Source organism: Mytilus galloprovincialis, chromosome 3 (assembly GCF_965363235.1).
Source record: "Mytilus galloprovincialis chromosome 3, xbMytGall1.hap1.1, whole genome shotgun sequence".
In the NCBI taxonomy this organism is placed as follows: domain Eukaryota; kingdom Metazoa; phylum Mollusca; class Bivalvia; order Mytilida; family Mytilidae; genus Mytilus; species Mytilus galloprovincialis.
The window spans coordinates 81,404,780-81,429,584 of record NC_134840.1 but is presented as its reverse complement, the minus strand read 5'-3'; the positions used below and the strand labels follow the sequence as shown (position 1 = coordinate 81,429,584).

At 28.2% G+C, this 24,805-nt stretch overlaps 1 protein-coding gene across 1 annotated transcript in view; it reads left to right on the top strand.

Moving 5' to 3' along the window:
- LOC143069112 (uncharacterized) overlaps positions 1-24,429 on the top strand; it is a 29,611-nt gene extending 5,182 nt beyond the window's left edge. The window contains exons 2-4 of the mRNA XM_076243576.1: positions 1,173-1,223; positions 2,173-2,961; positions 22,620-24,429. Coding sequence (XP_076099691.1) covers positions 1,173-1,223; positions 2,173-2,961; positions 22,620-22,670 — 891 coding nt within the window. The 3' untranslated portion in view covers positions 22,671-24,429. The remainder of the gene's footprint in view (positions 1-1,172; positions 1,224-2,172; positions 2,962-22,619) is intronic.
- Positions 24,430-24,805: the final 376 nt, after the last annotated feature.

Here is a 24,805-nt window from a genome sequence, read left to right as displayed (position 1 = left end):
TCAGAAGATGTAACCAAAGAAAATAAACAAAATGACAATAATACATAAATAACAACAGACTACTAGCAGTTAACTGACATGCCAGCTCCAGACTTCAATTAAACTGACTGAAAGATTATGATTTCATCATATGAACATCAGGCACAATCCTTCCCGTTAGGGGTTTAGTATCATACCATCATAACATATATGAGAAGAACATAACCCGTGTCATGCCAACAACTGGTTTTTGAATAAATGTGTTTAGTTCCGATGCAAAGACCCTATAAGTGAATCAATATTAACGCCAAAATATGCAATCTTTAATGACCTGACAACAGTATACTTTGTATGCTCCCTGAATCCGCCACTGTTTAGTGTTTTATTTTGATGATTGTTTCTTGACAAATATTATAATTATCAAATAAATAAAATTAAGGAAGAAAATCAGTTTGTACGAAAACTTTAAATGTATAAATATGCATTTTTTCAATGAGACGAACAACTGTTAAAATATAATTGATTTGTATTTTGATATCTTGAAAACCAAACTTAATGTCATTATAATAATTATTTAATCCTTGTTGCTAGAATCCAAAATTTTTATTTACTTCTGATGACATAATAAAATTACCGAAGCATACAATCATACATGGGGCGCAAAACTGACTTAAGCAAGCTTCCTTCTTATTGGATAAAACAGAAACATGATCAATTTTTAACATTAGTTCAAGCTGTCAATCATTTTATTTATATTACAAGTTATATGTATATACCACATGTCTTACTGATTCCTTCGGTTAAATATGTTAACTCGTAAGAACCATGGTATATATAGTACTTATTGAATTATTAAGAAATTGTATACTAGTAAATATCATAATTTTTCATTATTCAGCATACATTGAAAACTGTCCACACAACCATTAAGTTTGCAGTCCATGGAGCAGTCTTATGTGCTTATAAATCCATCAGCTTTTCAGATGTTGGAATTATCTCGACGAGTTCAGTGACAGTACTTTGATCATATTCATAGGGTATTGCAAACTGAAACAGCATTCATGTTATTAATGAATATCTCTGAAACATTTTTAATTTGTACATATGTATTCTATCTTTTTCATTATTCATATATATTCATATTACAATATTCATATTGTTGTCTAATTTTAGTGTACATTTTTTATTTACAGTTTTGGACATGGCAAGATGAATTTTCGGGACCCTTTTCTTGGAAAACTAAGGTTTGTATTCATGAATTAAAAGAATGCATGGTAATTTTGAATTATAAGAGTACAAGACTCTTACTGATGACTTGCACAAATACCTCTGGGGAATGCACTAAGTTCTTCACTTTCTTTTTAAATTGAAAATAAAAACTTGGCTATCATTTCAGAATATATATTTGAATATAATAGACCCTATGGCTATTTGGGAATCTACAACACTTGAAATATTGATGTCAACTTTTCCTTTATGTCAGCAGATATTTGCTATCATGATGTTAAAATTTCATAGGAACTTTTGTGAGGATTAAGCAATGGTGTATTTAATTTACAAATAAAAGAAGGTGATAAGGCTATTTTCCACCTTATATTTTGAATATCAAGAATTGTTCTTTAAAAACTTTCATCTGCCAAATGATTACAAGACATAATTCCTCCAGATATCATTCATAATGTGTTTCAACTTGATTTTGTCTTGTATGTTTTGACTCAATGCATTTAAGGAAAAGCTGAAAAAATTACAATACAATGTTAAATAATTTAGATGGGGAAATTTAGAGTAGGCAGCAAAGCAGGAGACAAGATTACTTTTGGCCAGAAATATTTGTAGTTTTCAAAATGAATTAATAAAGTTCTTCCTGCTCATCTTATATGTTCCTTAATTAATTACTTATTATAAAAAAAAATAACACATTGTAATTAGTTCTTCAAAGTATTACCAAAAACTTTGACTAGAATTAATTTGGCTCCTTTAATTTTCATTAAATTTTGGCAAAAAGTTAGGAATTTGCAGTAACTGGAACCAGACTATATAGGAATGAGATGTTGCAGATTGACAAACACTAATTTTAATCAATTAGAAGCTTAATATTTCCTTATCAATAGAAAATGATTAAAACAATCAGTTGATTTTTACAAAGTTATCTCCCTGTAGTGTTTTGTACCAACTTGATATTTTATCATTTAGAGTCAACAAGATCTTACCTTATTAGACCTGGAACCAGAGCAGATGACAAGACAATCCAAAACAAGAAGACGAAGCTCCAAAGATTTGTCAGAAGAAGCATCACGTGAAGCCCCAAAAGAATTTGAAGTAATGGAACCAGGAAAAAGTTTGTGGAACTCTGAATTTCAAAACTTAAAAGATGTTGTCTTAATCAAAGCACACACTGATGGTGCTGATACCATGAATCTTCTACCTCAGAAAAACATAAATATAAAAAATGATAATTCTCCAGAAGAAATCAATTATGCATTTAATAGAGACAGCTTTATTGAAAATGATGAACAAACAGATAAAAATGGTAAAACTGATTCAAGTTACTATTCAAACCATACAGAAAAGAAACCTGCTGAACAAGCAATACCATCAAACGGATCTGTTTCAAAAAGAAAACATGATATTGAAATGTCGGTGTTTGAAAATCCTATGATTTCACATGTAGTTGAGGACGAGGAGAGCTTAAGTAGTGCAACAACTTCGCCATCACATCGGCCATTATTGAAAGGTTTTAATGCAGATGGTTCACCTTCACGAAAACCATTATTGAAAGGAGACAGCCAGGAAAGTTATAGTTCTAGAAAATCTGAGTTGTACGAACCACCAGCACAAAGTATTGATCATGAAGACAGATTGGATGGTAGAACGAATGACAAATCTCATCTAGTTTCTAACGTGGATTATGAAGATACAGAACTGATAGCAGTTGATATGAACAAGGGGTCATACTCACTAAATGATTCACATGGTTCTATGGTAAGATTATTTTGTATTTTAAATTTGAATTTCTATAAATATGACCACAATTAAAAACTGTTTGAAGAATCATGCGCTGCAGTGTTTAAAAAAAAAGAGTTATTTTATTGGTTGCAAAGAATTACTATGATTTCCTGTTCAAATAAAACCTATGAATTCACATGTGAAATAAATGACACAATTTCACTCCTCTGACGTCAATAGTGTTTGCAAGAAGTTATCATTATGACTTTGCATCAAAATGAAGTTAGAAAGTTTAGAAAAGATAATAATTCCATCTTGTACTTAATTTGCTTAAAATGTCAATGTTATAAGAATAATAATTATATAACTAATCAAAGAACTGACAAATTAAAAAAATATTCAACTGATTACAGAAAAAGTGAAAGTGAATTAAAACTGCAGTTAGGTTAGAGTTGATTTCAGGGGCGGATCCAGCCATTTTAAAAGGGGGGGGGTTCCCAGCCCAGAGTAAAGGGGGAGGGTTTCAGCTATATGCTCCCATTTAAATGCATTGATCGGCCAACCCCCCCTGAATCCGCCAATGGATTTTGTTTTATGTTTGAATTCTTTGATTAGCTACATGTATTTTATACTATAAATGATTATTAATTTCAATTTTCAATACACAACGTTTTCTATTATCTGGTTCAAACCATTGGAATTGATCATGATCCCTAGTCTTACATGATATAAAATGTAAGGGCAAACTTAATTAATGGGACAAGATTTTGGGTACACATTGTAATGGATAGCACCCAAGTTGTAGATCTACAATGTAAATTGTTTGAATTAATTTTCACTTCTGTTTTTGTCAATAATTCAGGTGGAATTTTAGGTGACTATTCATACAAGTATGTTTTCTTTTAAAAATGAATTATTTTTATATCCTCAACTTTTTCATGGTAATGATATTGAAAACATTTACTTTTCTTCTTGGTTATAAGCATGACTTAAATATTTATTTATGAGATTCTTAATCATGTAGAATTACTATTTGTAATATAGCTTCATACATGTTCATGAATTAAACTATGCTGTAAACTCTTTTCCTGTATATTTCAGGAATGTTTGAATTTGGATTCGGTTTTTTTTGTGGGTACATACTTAATAATAGTCTTATTTTCATGGATTGAGGAAAGATTGTGTATTTTGTAGATATTTGATTTCTTTGTTTTTCCAAATATTGTTAACAAGCCTATACAAAAACTTAAAACTTTGTTGAACATTTCAATTTATGGTCTACTGATAACCATGAAATTCTCATAAAATGGTACCTAACGAAAAATAGTGCAACCACAGTATTTAAACATTTACAATATAAGTTATTTGTGTCTATACATGTATATTAAGTATTTCAAAACTTTTATTTTGACTGGTTTAATAATCTAACATACATTTATTAATTTTAAGACAAATGAAAAAAAAAGTCACAAATATGAATACTATTTGAATAAATTCATAAAATGTCTTTCTGCTGACAGCTTTATTTAGTGAAGTGGAGATGTACAGAAATGTTATCAGATTATTACATGGCATTTTTCATATCGCATGTATTATCAGCTCTAGGTTCAATATCAGCCCAAGAGCTGCATGGCTGGAAGGCTGATGTTGACCGAGGGCTGATAATACTTGCGATATGAAAAATGACATGTTATGATCTTTTTATCATATGCTTCAACAATGGAGAAAAGTAACAGATTCATATATTGATCCTTTTACGTGGTTCCCAAACAGAAGTTCAAAGACTGAAAGTTCACGGACGTTGGACCCCAAATTTAGAACATTCGATATGAAATCTTTCTATCATATGCCTCAACAGAGAAGAAAAACATTTTAATGTAGACGAATCAAACAACAACAAAAAAAATTCAACAATATACATAATGAACACTGTTTGGAAAGTCAACTTGTTTTAAAGTAACTTTCTAAATTATGTTTGAAACTGTTAAAAAATGCATTTACTTAATAATTTTTTTTTAAATTATTTTACACAATATACTTTCCAGTATCCAAATAATATTTTTGTACACTACTTTGTAATGTTTCACTGAAAACGTAGCATTGAGGTGTATTTGCCGGAATTAGCCATTAAACATGTTTATCATATACTTAGAATAAATAACATATAAATTTTACCGTATGATAATAGCATTAAATTGACGTAAATTCCATATTTTTCGAATTGGTGCTAAGCGGGCTGATATGAAAAGTTTATCACATGCTTCAATTGTTATCACATGCTTCAATTGTTATCACATGCCTTTCCGTAACGTTATCACATGGCATTCCGGTAATACGCGGCCAATTCCGGAAAATACACCTCAATGCTACGTTATCAGTGAAAAACGTTACAAAGTAGTGTACAAAACAATAATTTAAACACAGGGAAGTATATTGTTTAAAATAATAAAAAAAATAAAAATAATAAAAAAAAACCAAATTATTTAATAAATGCATTTTTTAAGTTTTTTTCTGAAACATAATTTAGAAAGTTTCTTTAAAAAGTTGACTTTTACAAACAATGATCATTGTGTATATTGTTGAATTATTTTTTTGACGATTTGTCCGTATTAAAATGTTTTTTTCTCTCTCTCTCTCTCTGTTGAGGCATATGATAGAAAGATATCATATTGAATGTATCAATTTTTGGGCCCGATGGCCGTGCACTTTTTTACTCTTTAAACTTCGGGAACCACGTAACACAATATACCACTCCTTTAGCCCCCCACAAAAAAAAAAAAAAAATTATCTTCAATTTTTGACCCCCCATTTTAAAGAAAAAAACCCCTTTTTACATCCAAAATAAAAATTTTACCAACATTTTTGTGTGATTTTTAACTTCAAAATTAAGAAGAAAAAAAACACACTTTGTATTTATACCCCCCATAAAAAAATAAAAAAATTTTTTTGTAAAGAGCACACCAAAACCTTAATCCTGGGGTTTTTTATAAAACTTATTTTTTCCCCTAAGGGGAGTAGTATAGTACTTGAACGACTCCAGCGCCCCCCCAAAAAAAAAAAAATTTGACCCCCAAAAAATTACCCTCATTTCAAGTAAAAGAGCCCTAAATTTTCATAAAAAAAAAAAAAAAAAAAAAACACCCCAAAAAACACCAAATTTTCTTACTCCCAAAAAAAAAACCCGGGAGAACTGACAGAGAAAGAATTCTGTGGGATTTAAGAGAAAAAAAATCCCCAGTGCACCCCAACCTTGATTTTTAATTAATTTTACCAATATAGTCTAGTAATAAAACGGATCAATACGACTACAACTTAAATTGCTTTTTACATTTGTGAAGTGCTATAGACAAAATCGATCATTGGAAATATTTACATGGTTGTCAAGAGTATGTTTACATGTTACCTAGACAATGTTGTCATCACATGTAAACATATAGCAGACTGGTGCGGTCTTTCGTTTCAAATTAACAGTGGTGAGAAGACGTGAATTAATGTTTCAAGAAAGTAATTCTACAAAAGAAATACAAATGGAAAATCAAGAGTGTCAGGTGCAACCTCAACCACAGAACTGGTCATGGAGTTTAGAAGAAAGTAACATTTTGATAGAAAATATCAGTTACTATCAGAGCATGATTGAGACAATCGAAAGAGCTAAGAGTTTGGGACCGGTTAAACTTCCAAAAGCTCCGAAAAGAAAGGTGCAGGACTTATTTAAAGAAAAACTGGGAAAGAAAAAAAAGCAAACTATCACGACCCCTGAAGAACTTCACACCTTTCTAATGAGCAGAAAGGCGGATTTATCAAAGACAATTTCGAGGCAGAAGTTTAGTTTTAATATAGAAGGCGACCCTGTTAAACAGTTACAAGAAGCATACAAACACTTGGGAAGACATAACGCCCAAGGTATGCTGTTTAACATTCTTTTCGGTGATTTCCTTAATGCTTTGAGAGACTGGTTTATTTCAGCAAAGGTCAATACAACGTGGGACACATGGTTATCAACTCAGATAGATATATCTATACCTCATGCTCGGAAATTAAGACAACTTTCTAATCTACTTAAAGGATTTCAAGGTTTTCTGAACATTAATGTTTCAATCAATGATATTCTTTCAAAACAAGAACTTATCAAACAAATGTTAGCAATGGATCAGTTTGCCACCATTTGGAGACAGGTAGACATTATTCCAGCAGATGATGAACTTACTCCGTCACAAGAAGTTTGATATGTATGTGATATTGTATTCCATATAAGGAGTGATCATACATGATCAGTAGGTGGGACAACTCTTTACTATTGATTTTCTTATTCCATATAAGGAGTGATCATACATGATCAGTAGGTGGGACATTGTAACGGTTATTCATTACCGGGTAACTTTTAGTGGATGTGACAGATCTAACTTTGAACAGTGATATTATGTTTATAGTGTTTGATTTGTATGTATTCATTGCACTTTTGTTTTCAAATTAAAATTTTGAAACTGATTATTGTTTTGGTAATAAATTAACCGTAAGTAAAGGAGGAGCGAAAAACCAAAGGGACGTTATATCTCATAAGTAAAAAGTAAATCGACAAAGCCATGGCTAAAAAAGAAACAGACAAACAGACAAACAACAGAACACAAAATACAACACAGAAAAAAACCTAAAGACTGAGAAACACGAACCCCACCAAAAACCGGGGTGATCTCAGGTGCTCTGGAAGGGTAAGCGGACCCTGCTCCACATGTGGCACCTTTCATTTAGAAAGATCTAAAACTTAGTCATCTGTAATTCTTGTTCATAGAAAGAACCTGTTATTTCTTCGCCTTTTAAATCAATTATTTTATAAGTAAAAGGAATTGTATTTAAAACTTTTTCAATTACAAATATTTCTTTAGTCCAACGAGTAGTATAACCCTTTTCAAATTTACCCTTCTTTTTTGTTATTCTTACTCTAGTACCTGCTTTAAATTTAGGTTTTTTAATGTTCTCTTCTTTTTCTGGATATAAATTTTTATACACTGTTAATTCATTTTTTAATTTACTTGCTTGAACAGGTGTCATTTTAATTGAAGAATGTACTGTATTATTATAATTTTTAACTAATTTATCTAATATATCATAATATTTTAAAGTTTCATTAGCAGTAAAGTATTTATACATATGTTGTTTCATTGTTCCTATCCATCGTTCCACTACACTGGATTTTTCTTCATTCTCAGTTGAATATAACTTTATGTTATTATCTTTTAACAATTCTTTTACTTGTCGATTATAAAATTCGGATCCTTTATCTGACCAAATATATATTGGTTTTCTTTCTTTAAATAATGTTTTAAATGCTTCACTCACTGCTACTCCTGTTTTATTTTTCAATGGAATCAACCAACCATATTTACTAAAAACATCTATAACTGCTAATAAATATTTATAGTGTTTATTTTGTTTTGAATATTGTTGTATATCTATCAAATCAACTGCCCATGTTTGATCTATTGAATTAACATAAACACGTCTTTTAGGAAAAGATTTTATAACTCTATGATGTAATTCATCTGCTAATTTATTTGTTAGATTTGTTTTAGACATTTTTAAGTAACTAAAATGTTTTCTTAAAAAATGGAGGCAAAAAAGGATAAAATTTTATCCAAGCGAGGAGATTCATATAAACTTGTTTTGACAAAAGAATATAAACATAAAGCAAGTATTTATGTATTTAATTATAAAATTAGTCTAAAGAATGAAACACAAGAAACATTTACAAATGCTTTTGATCACATGGTAGACTATTCCATAAAAGATTACCCTAATGGAAGAATTAAAATAGTACCTATTCATGAAATCATAATTACTAAACATAAAAGCTGGCCTATAAGAACATATAATACAGTTAAAAAGTTATTCATGGATCAAATGGAAAGATTATTAAATAGTGCTGAAGAATTAAATTTAGAAGAAGTTATTTTTGAAGTTACTATTATACCCAATAAAAGAGGAAAAGGTAAAGCTTTAAAAATATTAGATGTCACAAATAAAAGAAGTATTATCCAAATAAAAAATGATGATACAATATGTTTATCAAGGGCAATTGTAACTTCTTTAGCTTCAAATAAGTTATTAAAAGATTTTACAGATTCTCAATTAAAACATATCAATGAAGGTAGACCATTACAAAAAAGAGTTGCTGAAGATTTACATGAACAATCAGGAGTAGAAATAAAAGAAGAAGGTAATAATTTAGATGATTTAAAAGCTTTTGAAAATTATCTTAATATTAGGATAATTGTTTTTACATCAAATAGTACAGAATATATTTTATATAATGGTAATGAAGAATATAATGAACAAATATATTTATATTATCATGATGAACACTTTGACACTATAACAAATATAACAGGATTTTTAGCTAAACGTAGGTTTTGTAAAGTATGTTTAATTGGTTATACTGAACAACATACATGCAAAGATAACACAGTAACAACTATCAGAAAACAACATATTTGTGATAAATGTAACAAAACATATACAGGCAAAAATCACAAATGTGGTGAAAAAATATGTTTAATATGTTATGAAAAATACACGGAAAGTAATGAAGAACACTTATGTTATATGAAACCATCAGTACCAAAACAAGTAAAAAATAATAAATATATATATTTTGATTTTGAAGCAAATCAAGAAACAGGAATACATATAATGAATTTTTGTATAGCTTACGATTTAGAAAATATTTATTGTTTTAAAAATAACTATGCAAAAGTATTTAAATGTGATTTCAATATTGATGATTTAAACTTGTTAGAATTAGACATAGATGATTGTTTTAGTGATGTAGAAAAAATTCCCTTTAGGGAATATGAAACCCCTATAGGAAATTCTGTAATAGACAACTTTTGTAAATATTTCATAAGAGACAAATTTAAAGACTACACTTTTATTTCACATTATGGAAAAGGTTATGATATGCAACCGATTTTAGGATGGATAATAAAAAATAAAATTGAACATAGTATTATTTCTTCAGGATTAAAATTAACATTTATAGTTATTAAAGGAATAAATTTAAGATTCATAGATTCTATAAATTTTACATTATGTGGATTAGCTGCTTTCCCAAAAACATTTGGATTTGTGGGTAACAAAGGTTATTTTCCACATTATTTTAATACAACAGAGAATCAAAAATATAAGGGAATTTATCCTGATAAAGAATATTTTGGTTATAATACTATGACAATTAAAAATAAAGAATTATTTGATGAATGGTATAATAAAGTTAAAGAAAAAGAATTTAAATTCAATAAAGAAATATTTTATTATTGTCTATTGGATGTTTTAATTCTTGCCAAAGGTTGTACCTTATATAGAAAATTATTTTTAAATATAACCAATAATTGTATCGATCCATTTCAATATATTACAATTGCTCAATGTTGTACAAAAATATTTAAAACAATAATGTTGACAAATGAAACAATTGGAATTCACAAAAAGATGACAATTAAAGAAGTACATTCACAAAAATCAATACAATGGTTAGAGTATATTTCTTTAAAATATAATATAATGATTCAACATGCTAAAAGGGGAGGTGAAAAGAAATTATTCATTAATAAGAAATGTTATAAAGTCGATGGTTATTATTATGATAGAGAAAATAAAATGCGTAATGTTTATGAATTTTTTGGATGTTATTGGCATGGATGTCCAAAATGTTATAGTCCTGAAGAAATATGCAAAAAAGATAGAAATAAAAAAACTATGAAAGAGTTATATAATGAAACTAAAGAAAGACTTAAAACTATTGAAGATTATCTAAAACCAAATGTAAAAATTCATACAATATGGGAATGTGAGTTTGATCAACAAAAATATCCTGAAGTTGATCCACATTTAAAACCTATTGATAAAAGAGATGCATTTTATGGAGGAAGAACAGAAACTATTCAATTATACAATAATCTTTCTGATTTAAAAGGTAGATATGTAGATTTTTGTTCTCTGTATCCATCAGTAAATAAATATTGTAAATATCCTATAGGACATCCTATTACATATACAGATATTTCTGTAGATGATTATATAAAAAATCCCCATAGGAATTATTTCGGAATAATGAAATGTAAAATATTACCACCTAAAGGATTGTATCACCCTGTTTTACCATATAAACAATCAACTAGTGATAATACACATAAATTACTTTTTGGATTATGTAGAACATGTATGAATAAAATATCTTTTAAATGTCCCCATAGGAAACACATAGATGCGTCAAGCGATCCTACTTTAAATAAACATGATAAAATACATGAAATAAAAAGATGTAAAGAATGTAAAAATATTAAAAATGAAAAATGTATACATTCTGATGAGGAAAGAGTTATAGTAGGTACATGGTCTACAATAGAAATAGATAAAGCAATAGAAAAAGGTTATGAATTACAAAAAATATATGAACTAGAACATTTTGAAAAAACATCTACAGATATATTTAAACTTTATGTAGATACGTTTATGAAATATAAACAAGAAGCTTCAGGATGTAAATGTGATCCTAAATATTGTAAAAATGATTGTAAAAACGATAAAGAATGTAAAACAAAAATACAATACATTATAGATAATACTGCTTATGATTTAGATATTGACAAAGTTAAGTACAATTCAGGATTAAGATTTATAGCTAAAATATGTTTAAATAATTTATGGGGACATTTTGGTATGAGAGATAATTTTACACAAAAAGAATATTGTTTTACTTTAGAACATATAACTAAAATAGTATTTAATGAAAAATATAAAGATATAAGTACTATGATATTAGATGAAGATATTGTTTTAACAGAATATAAAAATAAAGAAGAATACTCTAAACCTAATCCAAGTGTAAATGTTTATATAGCTTTGTTTACAACAGCACATGCTAGATTAAAATTATACGAACTATTGGATATTCTACAAGAAAGAGTTTTATACATGGATACAGATTCTTGTATTTATAATGATGATGGTTCTGAAGCTTGTAAAAAGATAGAAAGTATGATGGGAAATAAATTAGGAGATTTAACAGATGAAATTGTTTCAAAACATAACGCTAATCATATAAAACAATTTATATCTGCTGGTCCAAAAGATTATTCTATGAAACTAGATACAGAAAAACTAGTTAGCTGTTGTAAAGGTTTTAGATTAAATGCTGAAGTAGAAAACAAGATTACATTAGATAAAAAAATAAAAATAGTTACTGATGAAAATGAAAAATATGAAACTGTTAAATACAATAATATAAAAATAGGAAAAGATCATCAACTTAAAACAGTTGACCAAGTTAAAGCTTATGATTATATGTTTGATAAAAGAATGGTATATTGTGAAAATGAAAATTTAATTAGAAGTTTTCCTTATGGATATTAAAAATTATATAATTTAAATTTTCATTTTAAAAAATAAAAGACTAAAAAATGATTGAAGCTTATACTGAGAAAGATGATCCTGACTCTAAAGTTATATTAGGAAGAATAATGTTATCAGATTATCAGATATGTTGTTTAAGAGATGATGGAGAATGTCCTTTGACTCCAAAACAAATGGAAGTAATGGAAAAGTTTGATGGTAAAAAGTTATCTAAGTTTCCTCCTGGTTGGGATGCTTTTATTAGACCAGATAAAGTTTATGAATATGTTTTTGAAAAACCATGTCCTGAAATTTCTTTTTAAGAATTTTTTATTTTATTTTATTATTTCTCTATACCCCTAAAAACAGAAAAAGTACAGGAATAGTACATACTTTTTTCTGCAATTTTGCTGTTTTTACCAGGAAAAGTAAAGAAATTAGGGATTCTAATTTTTATCAATTTTTTATTTTAATTTCCAAACAATAAAACCAGTTAATGCCATACCACCAACAACAAATGCAATCTCTCTATTTTTCTGGTCTTCTGATGGAGTATAAAAATCACTTAATGTAGGCTTAGGTGATAATGAAGTAAATTTTTTATTCGTGACACGATAGTATAGTTTCATTGCCTGGTCAACATCATCAAAAGTCTGAACCGCATGATGTTCCTTTTGTAATTGTTCATTTATAAAATCTAATCTTTGTATTCTTTTTTTATTCCATTCTGCTTGTGCTTTTTCTAATTTTTCTATAGCTTTATCATGTCTTATTTTCTCTTCATTTGCATTACTACCCATATGTGAAAATAAATAATTACTCCCTGAAAATGCAAAAGCATTTGTTATTGCCCCACCAAGCATCATTGTTAAAGCACTTGCCATTTTATAAAAACAAAAATTACTTCATAATATCAGCAGGTATAATACCTTGCTTAATCAACATATCTTTTGTTGCCATTGCAAGTAATATATCAATGGATAACATTACAACATCATTCATATTAAAATCCACTTTTGGTGCTGGCCTCCTTAATACCTTTTTACCTATTTCTGCATATCCAACTGTTAACAATGTTTCCACTCCAGCATGATATAACATATTTGCTATTTGTTTTCCGTCTTTTTGAGTTGTCATTTTAATGTACTAAATTTAATTAAATTCAAAAGGATCAATTTCTTTCTTTTGTTTTTCTGGTTTTGTTATTTCCTTACCCACCACGATTTCTTTAATCATTCTTTCTGGTTTCTTACTTTGGTTGTAAAAAAACAATCCCAATCCAACAATACTTATAGAAAAAAGTACAAATTTATAATCAACTAGGGAACTGGAGTGTTTCTCAACCGAAGGAATATGTTCGTTTGATTCATAATCTGTTTCTGTATCAGAATCTTTTGTTATTTGTTTGATTTTTGAATTTTCTTTTTTTAATTTTTCCACTTCTTTTTTTCTCAATTCTGCATTTCTTATTCTTACTTCTGCACCTTTTTTACCAGCAGCTACTCTTTTTGGGTCTTTTGGTTTGGGTTTTTTCATTTTATGAAATACTTCTATTTGTTCAGGATTTTCATTCATCATTTTTTATGTCATTTTTTTCATCTTTTTTTTGGAAATCGAGCGAAGCGAGTGGTTCGATATGTCTTGCTGTTGTTAATATTGCAGTAAAAGGAGCAAGATACATTCCATATCTATAGTACAGTTCACAACATGTATTAGTTAAAGCATTATTGATAAAAGGATCTTCCTCTAAGTCTTGTATCAAAATTGGTGGATTAACAACTTTGAAAAACTTTGATACACCCATGACATATAAATTTATAAAAGAGTTTCCTAATGTCTTGGTCATACTAGCTCCCAATCTTGCTTCATATTTGCAGTATAGTTTGTTTATTTGTTCTGTTGTCATTTTATCAATATCCGACAGTTGTAATTCTTTACCCAGATATTGTTTACTACTCCCACCAGCAACAACAGCTGATAATCTTTCGCGTTTTTTTTCTTGAAGGGAACCGTTCACTTCGCTCGCTTCATCATCAATATTTATGTGTTCCACAATTTGCTCGCTTAATAATTCTTCAGCATTCATTTTATACGTTTCAAAAAACGGATATAATTTATTTTTAACTTTAAAAAAATTAAATACAACATATCCAACCAATGATAAGACTGCAGTGTTTGTTGCAATTGTTAGTATTTCCAACAGCATTGCTTTTTTTATTGCTTATTTTTGGTTAAATTACTTAAGAATTACTTATTTTGGTTAAATTACTTAAGAATTACTTAAGCATTACTTAAGAATTATTTTGCTTATTTTGGTTAAATTACTTAAGAATTACTTATTTTGGTTAAATTACTTAAGAATTACTTAAGCATTACTTAAGCATTACTTAAGCATTACTTGAGAATTGCTAAAAAAATTAATTAAGTAACCAATAATCAGTAGGTTGATCAGTCTTTAATATTAATTTACGATGTTTCTTTTTTTTAAGTTCTTCCTTTATTCTTTGTCTTTCTTCCAAAGTAGGAATAACATCATTTTCTCTTAGACAATTATCAAAACTATCTCTATCTTTTGTGTAGAACATGCATAACCATTTTGTTTGTTCTCTTAAATCTTTTAAAACAGAGTTGTATCTCTGTGAAATGACCCACACTGATTGTTCCGCATGTCTTCCTGAAAATGCAAGCTCGGACAGCATATCTTTTTTCTTTGTTAGTTCTTTTGTTGCACTGCAGTCATCAATGATATATAATGTTGAATGACCAGCATATTTTTTAAAGAACATTCTTAATAGTTCTTGTAGCTTCTCTTCTTCATAAAGGGAACCGTTTGCTTCTCTCACTTCAACAATAGGATTAACAATTATTAGATTTTTTGTTTTTGGTTTTCTAACATCACCAATCCATTCACGATTTTTGTATGCTTTGTTCCATTGGATGGTTGGACAAAGTATGACTATATATTTGAAAACTTTACTATATTCTTTTTCTAATAAATCAAGAACAAACTCTGTTTTTCCACATCCTGTTTGTCCACATATAATAGCACAATGGGGATATTTTGGTAATTCATAAAGGGAATCGGAGTGTATCTCTTCCATTTTTAAAGGGGAACCGTTCGCTTACTAGTAATTAACTTCTTTAAATCTTCCATCTTCAAAATTAATTTGTGCATCTTGTATAACAAACAGATAAACATTTATTAATTTATTTGCTCCTGCTGTTTTAGTTATTTGGATAGTAATACCTTCAGAAGCATTTTCAATTCTTCTACCTGAACCGTGTAACGAATTGTCATCTGTTGAACGTAAATCTAACCATAATGCATAATTAGTTGTAAGATATTTTTCTAATGTTGTATAGGATAAATTTAAATCCTTTAAAACTTCTTCTGTTGTTTTATTTCTTTTTGAATTTAAAGCAAAGAATTTATTTATTTCATCCCATTGTTGATATGCTTTCATTCCTTGACTGTATAGTTGATTTGGAACACCTTCTATTGTCATTTCTACTTTTGTTATGTTAGGATTATAATAAGTTTCGGTACTTGTTCTTTCAGGATCTTCGAACAACATTAGAATTCCTTTCATACTTCTAGCTGGAACATTTAAATTTATATTCCACAATGTATCAGATTTGTTTTTGGTTATTTTTCTATGTCTTAGTATTCTATCGTACAAAATAACCATCTTACCATTAACTTGTTGTCTTATCTGTCTTGCTAATTCTATATCAGTAACCATATCAAATTCTAAACAAATGTTTTTGATTGTATAACTTGCAGATGTATCTGTTGATTTAATAACATTGCTATAATTATTAAATGTAAGTTCATATTCAAGTCTATCACCAAGACCTGCTTGATAAAAAGGCATATGAGTTTCTAATAGTTCAAAATCAAGTGGGATACAAAATCTTGCACCATATGCAGTTGCAATTGCTTCATCGCCTGTGTCTGATGCTTTATCATCCGCACCAACTCTGTGTTTTAACATGTTTGTTTCACCAATACCTTGGTATGCCATATTTAAACGTTCAGATGTAGATTTCCATAAATCAACATAACAATGATAAATATCACTATCATCAATTGACATAATTTCATTTCCACTTATACGAATTGTTGTTTTTTTAACTATTGCTCTTCCTATGTTTTGATATATAGTTGCATTGTCGTCTGTAGATGTGAGTTCTATTTCAAATGCCAATCTGGTTGTTCCAGGAACAATAACATCATTATTGCTTAGATTGGGGAATCTCACTAATAGCTGTTGATTTTGATCAATAGTTGAAGGATTATTTGTTATTGATACACTTTGACGAATACCTTTCACACCACGAGGTTCTCTTATTTTTCTGTAAGGATTTAATTTGTTTCCGTATGCCGACATTTTTAAGGATTAAATTTGTTATAAAAATAATTCAATTACCGCTGTTACTTGAGTATTGGTACATGTAGAATTATCACTCATACTTTCAAAACCTATTAAATCTCCAGCCTTAACTTGTATAGGTGGAGGTGTTCTATAGTTATGATATGTGTGTGTGACACCACTATTTAATAATATTGCGTAACTAATTAGCTTATTATTAACAGTTATCCAAACTTCTATATGATTTGCGTTTGTTCTTAAACTTAATAAACTTATACCCAATATTTGTCCTGGAAAGTTCATTACATAATTACCACCACCATTACCAAAATTAAACTTTTTATTTGAATGTAATGGACCATCAATTCCAGCATTTATACTTATTATTTTTCTGTCTGGTTTATTTTTAATATTACTAACTATATTTTCAACATTTAAAACTCTGATGCTTAGGGCAGCGACACTCCGGTGTAAATCTTTATCCTTAGTATCCATTGTTTGAAGCTCACTCTTCATATTTAATATTTCTTTTTCTACGTTTTTTTTTTGACACCAAGTATGCTCATTTTATTAAATAAATTATATAACTTCTAAAACACAATTAATTGGTAAATGATTAATTATCTTGTTATTATTTTCATCTCTTATTTCTAATTTCAATTCTGTTATAACATCATTTACTAAACACTTATATTCCGGATGCTCAAATCTCGCTGTTATAACTTCACCAAACTCTTTATTCTCGACTGGAATAACAGCCAATAATGTACTTGGCTTACCATCAAGATAATTATGAGAAGTGCTAACTTGTTCCAAATGGATATATAATGATTTATAAATAGCAAAATCCACAAATTTGTTTCCATAATGTAATTCATCAGGTTCGAATTTACGTTTATTATTAAACCCTAACATATTTCCCAAACCCTTACTTATCTTTAACTCAGTAGTAGTGTTTAATGAAGCGATACCATTTGCTTCATTTACGGATAATACAATATTTTCTTTTTGAAATTCATCCACTATTTGTTGAAAACTATAATAACCATTCATAATCCTTTGCTGTTCCTCTCCGGTTTTTGTTATAAACCCATGATAAACATTATACCAACCTATACTGTATCTTATAAATTTCAAACCAATACGTTTATTTCCATTTCTGTTATTTATGTATTGTTCTAAGTTTATTGTATTATCAATATTTGAAATAGTATGAAACATTTTTAATATAAAAAAATGATAACAAAAGAATTTAAATATAATCCTAATGTTTCATATAATCCAGGTATTAAATATTCTGAAAAAGATCATCAATTAAAAACAAATCTTGTAAATCAAACAATATTTGTAAATCAAAAAGAGAACTTTAAAACAGCTTTTCCTGATTTATTTCAAAACTATCAAAACCCATCAATACACACTAACGAACCATGGAATACATGGATTCATTCTTCATTTGATTGGTGGCAATGTCAATTAAACTTTGCAGTATGGTGTGCAAGTACAGGATGTGGTGTTTCTTATAATGATCATATACAAAATACTTCAAATCTTACAAAGTCTTTTTATATGTTTCATTTATATTATTGTATTGCCAGAATTTTAAAAGAACTTAAATCACCTTTACCAACAGATTCTTCTTTCTGTTATTACAAAAACCCATATGACAAAGCTGCAAATCAAAAATTATGTGATGAATTTAATATTTCTCCAAATACAGATTGGAGACAAAAACTAGAATCATCATGTCAAGGATTAGGAAGTTTTGAAGAATTTTATAAACCAAGTGATGAATATAGACAAAATCATAGAAAAGATGGTCCTTTCTTTAATATTCATGATACAATTTATCATGAAAAAGATATAAGTATGGCTTGGACAACATTTATTTTAGATAAATCAGAAGGTTTTACACGAGCAGGTATTGAACGTATTAATGAAAGTATTAAAATTTACGTATGGGCTTTGTTGGGTGCACAATCTCAAACAAAAACAGAAATTTTAAAAGTAGGAACAGGATTTGATGCACAAAAACAATTCTTAGCAAATGTACAAGATGTTATTAATAGTCCTACTGATTTACCCACTCAGATATCAAATTATCAAAATGTTTTAAAATACGCAAGAAGTAAAGTTGATTATGCTTATGGACTTGGTTTATATATGTCTCCCAGTGATATGGTTTTACAAATTGGAAGTATTGTTGGTTATAATAATAAAATTATAATTGCAACAGAAAATCAAACACTCGGTTTAAATGATGATTTAAATAATAAAAATTTTGATCATGTTGATTTTAAACCAAAAGAACCTGTAAAACCACAAGAACCTATAAAACCTGAAAAGCCTAAAGAACCAAAAATAGATCCAATAAAAAAAATTGAACATGAAGATCATGAAGATAATAAACAAGCAATAATATTTGTAAGTATTGTAATAGGATTTACAGCACTTTATTTTTTCAAATAATCTCTAGCAGCAGTAAACAATAAACTAACAACTAAAATAAGCAATGCCCATAAGTTGTTTGCAAACCAATTTACTACGTCTTTTGTTGCAGTTAATAACCAAGATAAAATAGAACCTATAATACCTGGTAATGCAGCTGCTAATTTTCCTGCAAGAAAAGATAATAGTTTTCCAAGATTTTTTAATTGTTTTTTTATCCAGTCTTGTACACCACCTTTTGATGGAGGAGAAGGAGAAGGAGAAGGAGAACCAGTAAATGCCTCAACAATAACACCAATAATCATTCCAAAAGCAGTTAAAACACTAACTATTGTTATTCCTTGTTCTCTGAATAATGTTCTTATTCTTTCACCTAATGTTTTGTCTTCGTTTAACATTTTATGTATTGTTTGTTTAAATCTGTTCACTTGACTACGTAGTTTCTCTTTATTAATATTAATTACTTCTAGTCTTGCACTTCTCTCAGATTCTAACTCTCTTATTCGACTACTTATTCTATCTATTTGAAATTCATCATTGTCTTCTTTAGCTTGTTCTAATTTGGCATTTTCTTTTGCTAAGTCTTTATTTGTTTCATTCAATTTTGTTAATTCATTTGCAATCTCTTCTTTTACTGATGTCATTGCACTGATTATACCATCCATCTCTCTTTTTGTCATATATGTTTGTGTTTCTTCATTTATGTAAGATGTTCCTTGTTCAATAAATGAAGTTTCTATTTCTTTCACATGTGTTTCTTCATTACTTGCTATTTCTAATAATTCTTGTCCTTCTTGTTGTGTAGATATTTCTTGTAATGGAATTTCTATATAATCGAGTTCACGAATTGATGCTTTTATCGTTCTTTGAAAATCTTGAAAATCTGCTCTAGCTTCTCTTAAATTATCAGATATTTTAAAATCATCTACACCTAAAACATCCCTGACAAAATTAACACCGTATTCTTTTTGAAGAGTGCTAAATTTATAAAACTTTAATACTCCTTTTTTAAAATACGTTAATGCAATATTATTGCCCTTTTCATCTTTTACATATAATATTTGGTTTCCTTTATAATCTTCTCTAACTAAAAAACCTATTTCACTACGTGTTGTTTCACCATTTTTTTTATAAAATTGTTTAATCATTTTTTTTATAGTTTCTTTTTTACGAATTTTAGATTCATCTTCTGATAAATATCTTGTTTTTTCAAATTCATTATTTATATAATTTTGAAACTCTTCATCATCATTATCCATTAATGGTGTTTTTTCTTCATCATCATAATCATCATCATCATAATCATCTATTTTAAACTCATAACCCCCTTCTGCCATTTTTAATTAAATAAAATAAAAATGCCATTTTTAATTAACCAAATATTTCTGTTAATAAACAATAAAAACTACCTGTAAATATTAATTTTTCTACTAACAAAAAGATATTTGAATATTTAAATTCATTATCAACCATTATTTGTAGATTTTCTATAATTTTATCTTTTTGTTTTTTTGTAAGTCCATTTATTTTCGCTTGACGCTCTTCTTCTTCATCTGAAGAATCTTCTTGTTCTAAAATATATTGAATTGTTTTTTTAGCGCATTTCGATTTTTCAGTTTCCATTTATTTAATAAAAAAATCACCCTGTGTCTAAAAAATCGATTCATAGTTTGGTGGATTTTCCCTAAGGGGAATAGAAGAAATTATAACTTTATTTATAAAAATTATAGATTTTCCATTTTTTTTTTTATTTCGTTTCTTACTCTATTTTCTGTTTCTTCTATAAGTTTTTTTCTTTCATCTTCTCCTAAAGTAGTTAAACTTTTTCCTTTTAGGAAATTTTCCATTTTTCCTTTTTGGGAATTTTTTTTCATTTCATTAAATTTTTCTTGCTCTTCTAAAATAAGTTTAAATTCTTCTTCACTTATTTTGTTGTCAGTTAAAGACCTAGAAATTAAATCTTTAATACTATTTAATTTACATTCTGCTAAAGTTTTTATTTCGTAATGTTTTTTAGCTTTTAAAGTAAGCTTTCTTCTTATTAATTTTATTACACCACCAATACTCCCACATGCGACTGCTGTTATTTGTAAAGGTAATAAAATAGGAATAGCAACACCTATACCTGCAGAAATAACTGATGCTGAAATTAAAGTTGTATCTATTCCATCTGTAAAGTTTACTCCTCTTTTATATTTTTTATATAAAGAATTTCTTTTGTCTCTTTCATTTTTTAAAGAATTTTCTATTTCTGAAATTTTTTGTAATCTATAGTTTTGTCCATCTTCTATAGGTAATTCTGGATATAAATCAGGAGCTGTAGGTTGTTTCATTTTTTAAAGTAAAAATTGATTTTTTTTTTTTTTTCTCTTAAATCCCACAGAATTCTTTCTCTGTCAGTTCTCCCGGGTTTTTTTTTTGGGAGTAAGAAAATTTGGTGTTTTTTGGGGTGTTTTTTTTTTTTTTTTTTTTTTATGAAAATTTAGGGCTCTTTTACTTGAAATGAGGGTAATTTTTTGGGGGTCAAATTTTTTTTTTTTTGGGGGGGCGCTGGAGTCGTTCAAGTACTATACTACTCCCCTTAGGGGAAAAAATAAGTTTTATAAAAAACCCCAGGATTAAGGTTTTGGTGTGCTCTTTACAAAAAAATTTTTTTATTTTTTTATGGGGGGTATAAATACAAAGTGTGTTTTTTTTCTTCTTAATTTTGAAGTTAAAAATCACACAAAAATGTTGGTAAAATTTTTATTTTGGATGTAAAAAGGGGTTTTTTTCTTTAAAATGGGGGGTCAAAAATTGAAGATAATTTTTTTTTTTTTTGTGGGGGGCTAAAGGAGTGGTATATTGTGTCACGTAAAAGGATAAATATATGAATCTGTTATTTTTCTGTACTGTTGAAGCATATGATAAAAAGATCATAACATGTCATTTTTCATATCGCATGTATTATCAGCCCTCAGTCAATATCAGCCCTCGATCCATGCGGCTCTTGGGCTGATATTGAACCTAGGGCTGATAATACATGCGATATGAAAAATGCCATGTAATAATCTGATATTATCACTTGTTGTCTGCATTTTGACAACAAAAAAAATCAACATAATCAGCAATTTTTGCATTTCTTTGATTTATACAAAAGAAACATAAAAGTTAAATATTAATAATTTAATTTGGGATGTATCGCGTCTTCTGATTGGCTGACTGTATAATTTTGTCATGTGACCTTGATGTAATCAATGTTTTTTTCATGATTTACTCAGGTTTGAAATTGAATTTAAAATTTAATTATAAGGAATGACTAATATTTTTTCTGTCTATTCGAAATAACATAAAAATGTGGTGCACAATCTTAAAAGAACTTGCTATCATTTTTTTATGGTATTTCTTCATAGACAGATAAAAAAATATAACAGTTATTCCTTAAAGAATTAATTTTATCATGCTATACATCATAGTTCTAAATATACTTTGTTTTTCTAATTTCAGAGTTCACTTAATCTTCAAAAGACTGGATTTGATTTTCTTGACGAATGGTAGAAAAACCCTCACTGAGAATAACATAGCACTGGGATCAGAAATGTTATCTTTTATTGAAAATTATCTTTATTATGGTTATAATAAAGATAATTTTCAAATTACACACTTTTTTAACTGCTCAGATAAATTGTGAAAAAAAGAGAACATAAAAAAATATGATGGTTTAAAAAATTAAAATTGTATGTTAATTTCCCAAGGGTTTCATTGGCAATTTAACATTTAACATGATATGATAAAAATGTTGATATACCAAAGATTAAGAGGTAATATTTTACCACTTGTGTTCAGCCAAATAGTTGTTGATCATATTTGGGTAGCATTATGACAATAACTGTTTAGAATGTGGCTTAATATTATTTCTAGAGGGTTTGGTGGCCCAATAGTCTTGAGTAATTCATCTACATCTAGTCTGTCAAAACTGAGGCTGAGTGTTCAAAACCCTCTGGAAAATAAACTAATTCAATATGTATCTTAGAATTACATTGCATTGATGTTGATAAGGATTTTCATCAAATGATGGGCAGACTGCAATAAGTTAGTGTTTAAACTGATATTTTATATCCCAATTTAAGTGCAATCAATATCCATGACTGTAGGCTCCTCCACAAAAATGTTACATTGTGTATGACTATTTAAAAGAAAACAACAAAAAGCTTGATTTGTATTACTCTTAATTTTCTTGTTTTAAATGTACTTTCAAATGTAATAACAAGAACATTTCAAATGCAATAACAAGAACATTTCAAATGTAATAACAAGAACATTTCAAATGTAATAACAAGAACATTTCAAATGTAATAACAAGAACATTTCAAATCTAATAACAAGAACATAATGGTTCTTTGAATACTAATAGGATTGTAAAAGTGTTGATCCTGGAAACATTTGTTTGTATGAATAGAAGAGATGTGTATTCTACAAACGATGCTTTTACACCCAAATATAAATGCAAAAAGAAGCATTTAGTTTAATAGTTATAAAACAAATCTTCCAATCTGTGTGCAAGTTTGAGAATCTCATTACATATTTCTTGTCACAATAACCTTGCTGGTATTATTTTGATACATGTATATTTTTTTGTAAATTATTAAATGTTTTAGGAGAGCACCCAAATTTCATACTTGTGCTTGTAAAATCATGTTTGTAGCTAAAATGTTATTTTTTCTACATGAACCGAACTTTTTAAGAATACCTAGCAAGAACTACTGTAAACAAACTATTTGTGCGAGTGAATTATTTTGCGCGATTTTTAAGAGTAGAAAAATATTTCCAATTTAAAACCTCGTGCATATGTTAGACTTTGATTTTTCCTTACTTACTAGCTACATCAAATAAATTTGAGAATTGCGAAATTAAAACTCAGCGAAATGGGCTAGACATGGCTAGACGCGAAATGAAATATCCACGAAAGGAAGTTGGTTTACAGTACTTTCAAGTATTTTATTAGTGAATTAACTATGATGATGCATTTATTTATTTACATGTATATTCAAATTATATTCTTTGTTCATGTTTATTTTTGTTAAAGAGGAAAGTTGTGGGGAGAGGGGTTACTTGTTATCTGCATCTCAATGAACAAATCACTAGACCTTGTTTAATGTGCAATTACATAGATGATGTTTTTTTTTTATATATATCAAATATATTTCATGTAATTTATAGGTTGTATGTTTATTTATTATTTTTATACATGTAGTTTTTTTTTTATCATGTATCAGTAAATATACACAATAAATATTTCAATAAACATAAACTTAAACAGTAGTTGTCATATGAAATTTCTCAATGTCTGTTGTCAGTTAAACAGGTCTCTGTTAATATTTTTATGCCCCACCTACGATAGTAGAGGGGCATTATGTTTTCTGGTCTGTGCCTACGTTTCGTTCGTCCGTCCAGTCGTGCGTCTGTTCGCTTCAGGTTAAAGGTTTTGGTCAAGGTAGTTTATGATGAAGTTGAAGTCCAATCAACTTGAAACTTAGTACACATGTTCCCTATGATATGATCTTTCTAATTTTAATTCCAAATTAAAGTTTTGACCCCAATTTCACGGTCCACTGAACATAGAAAATGATAGTGCGAGTGGGGCATCCGTGTACTATGGACACATTCTTGTTTTTATATGTTTTCAGACTTTT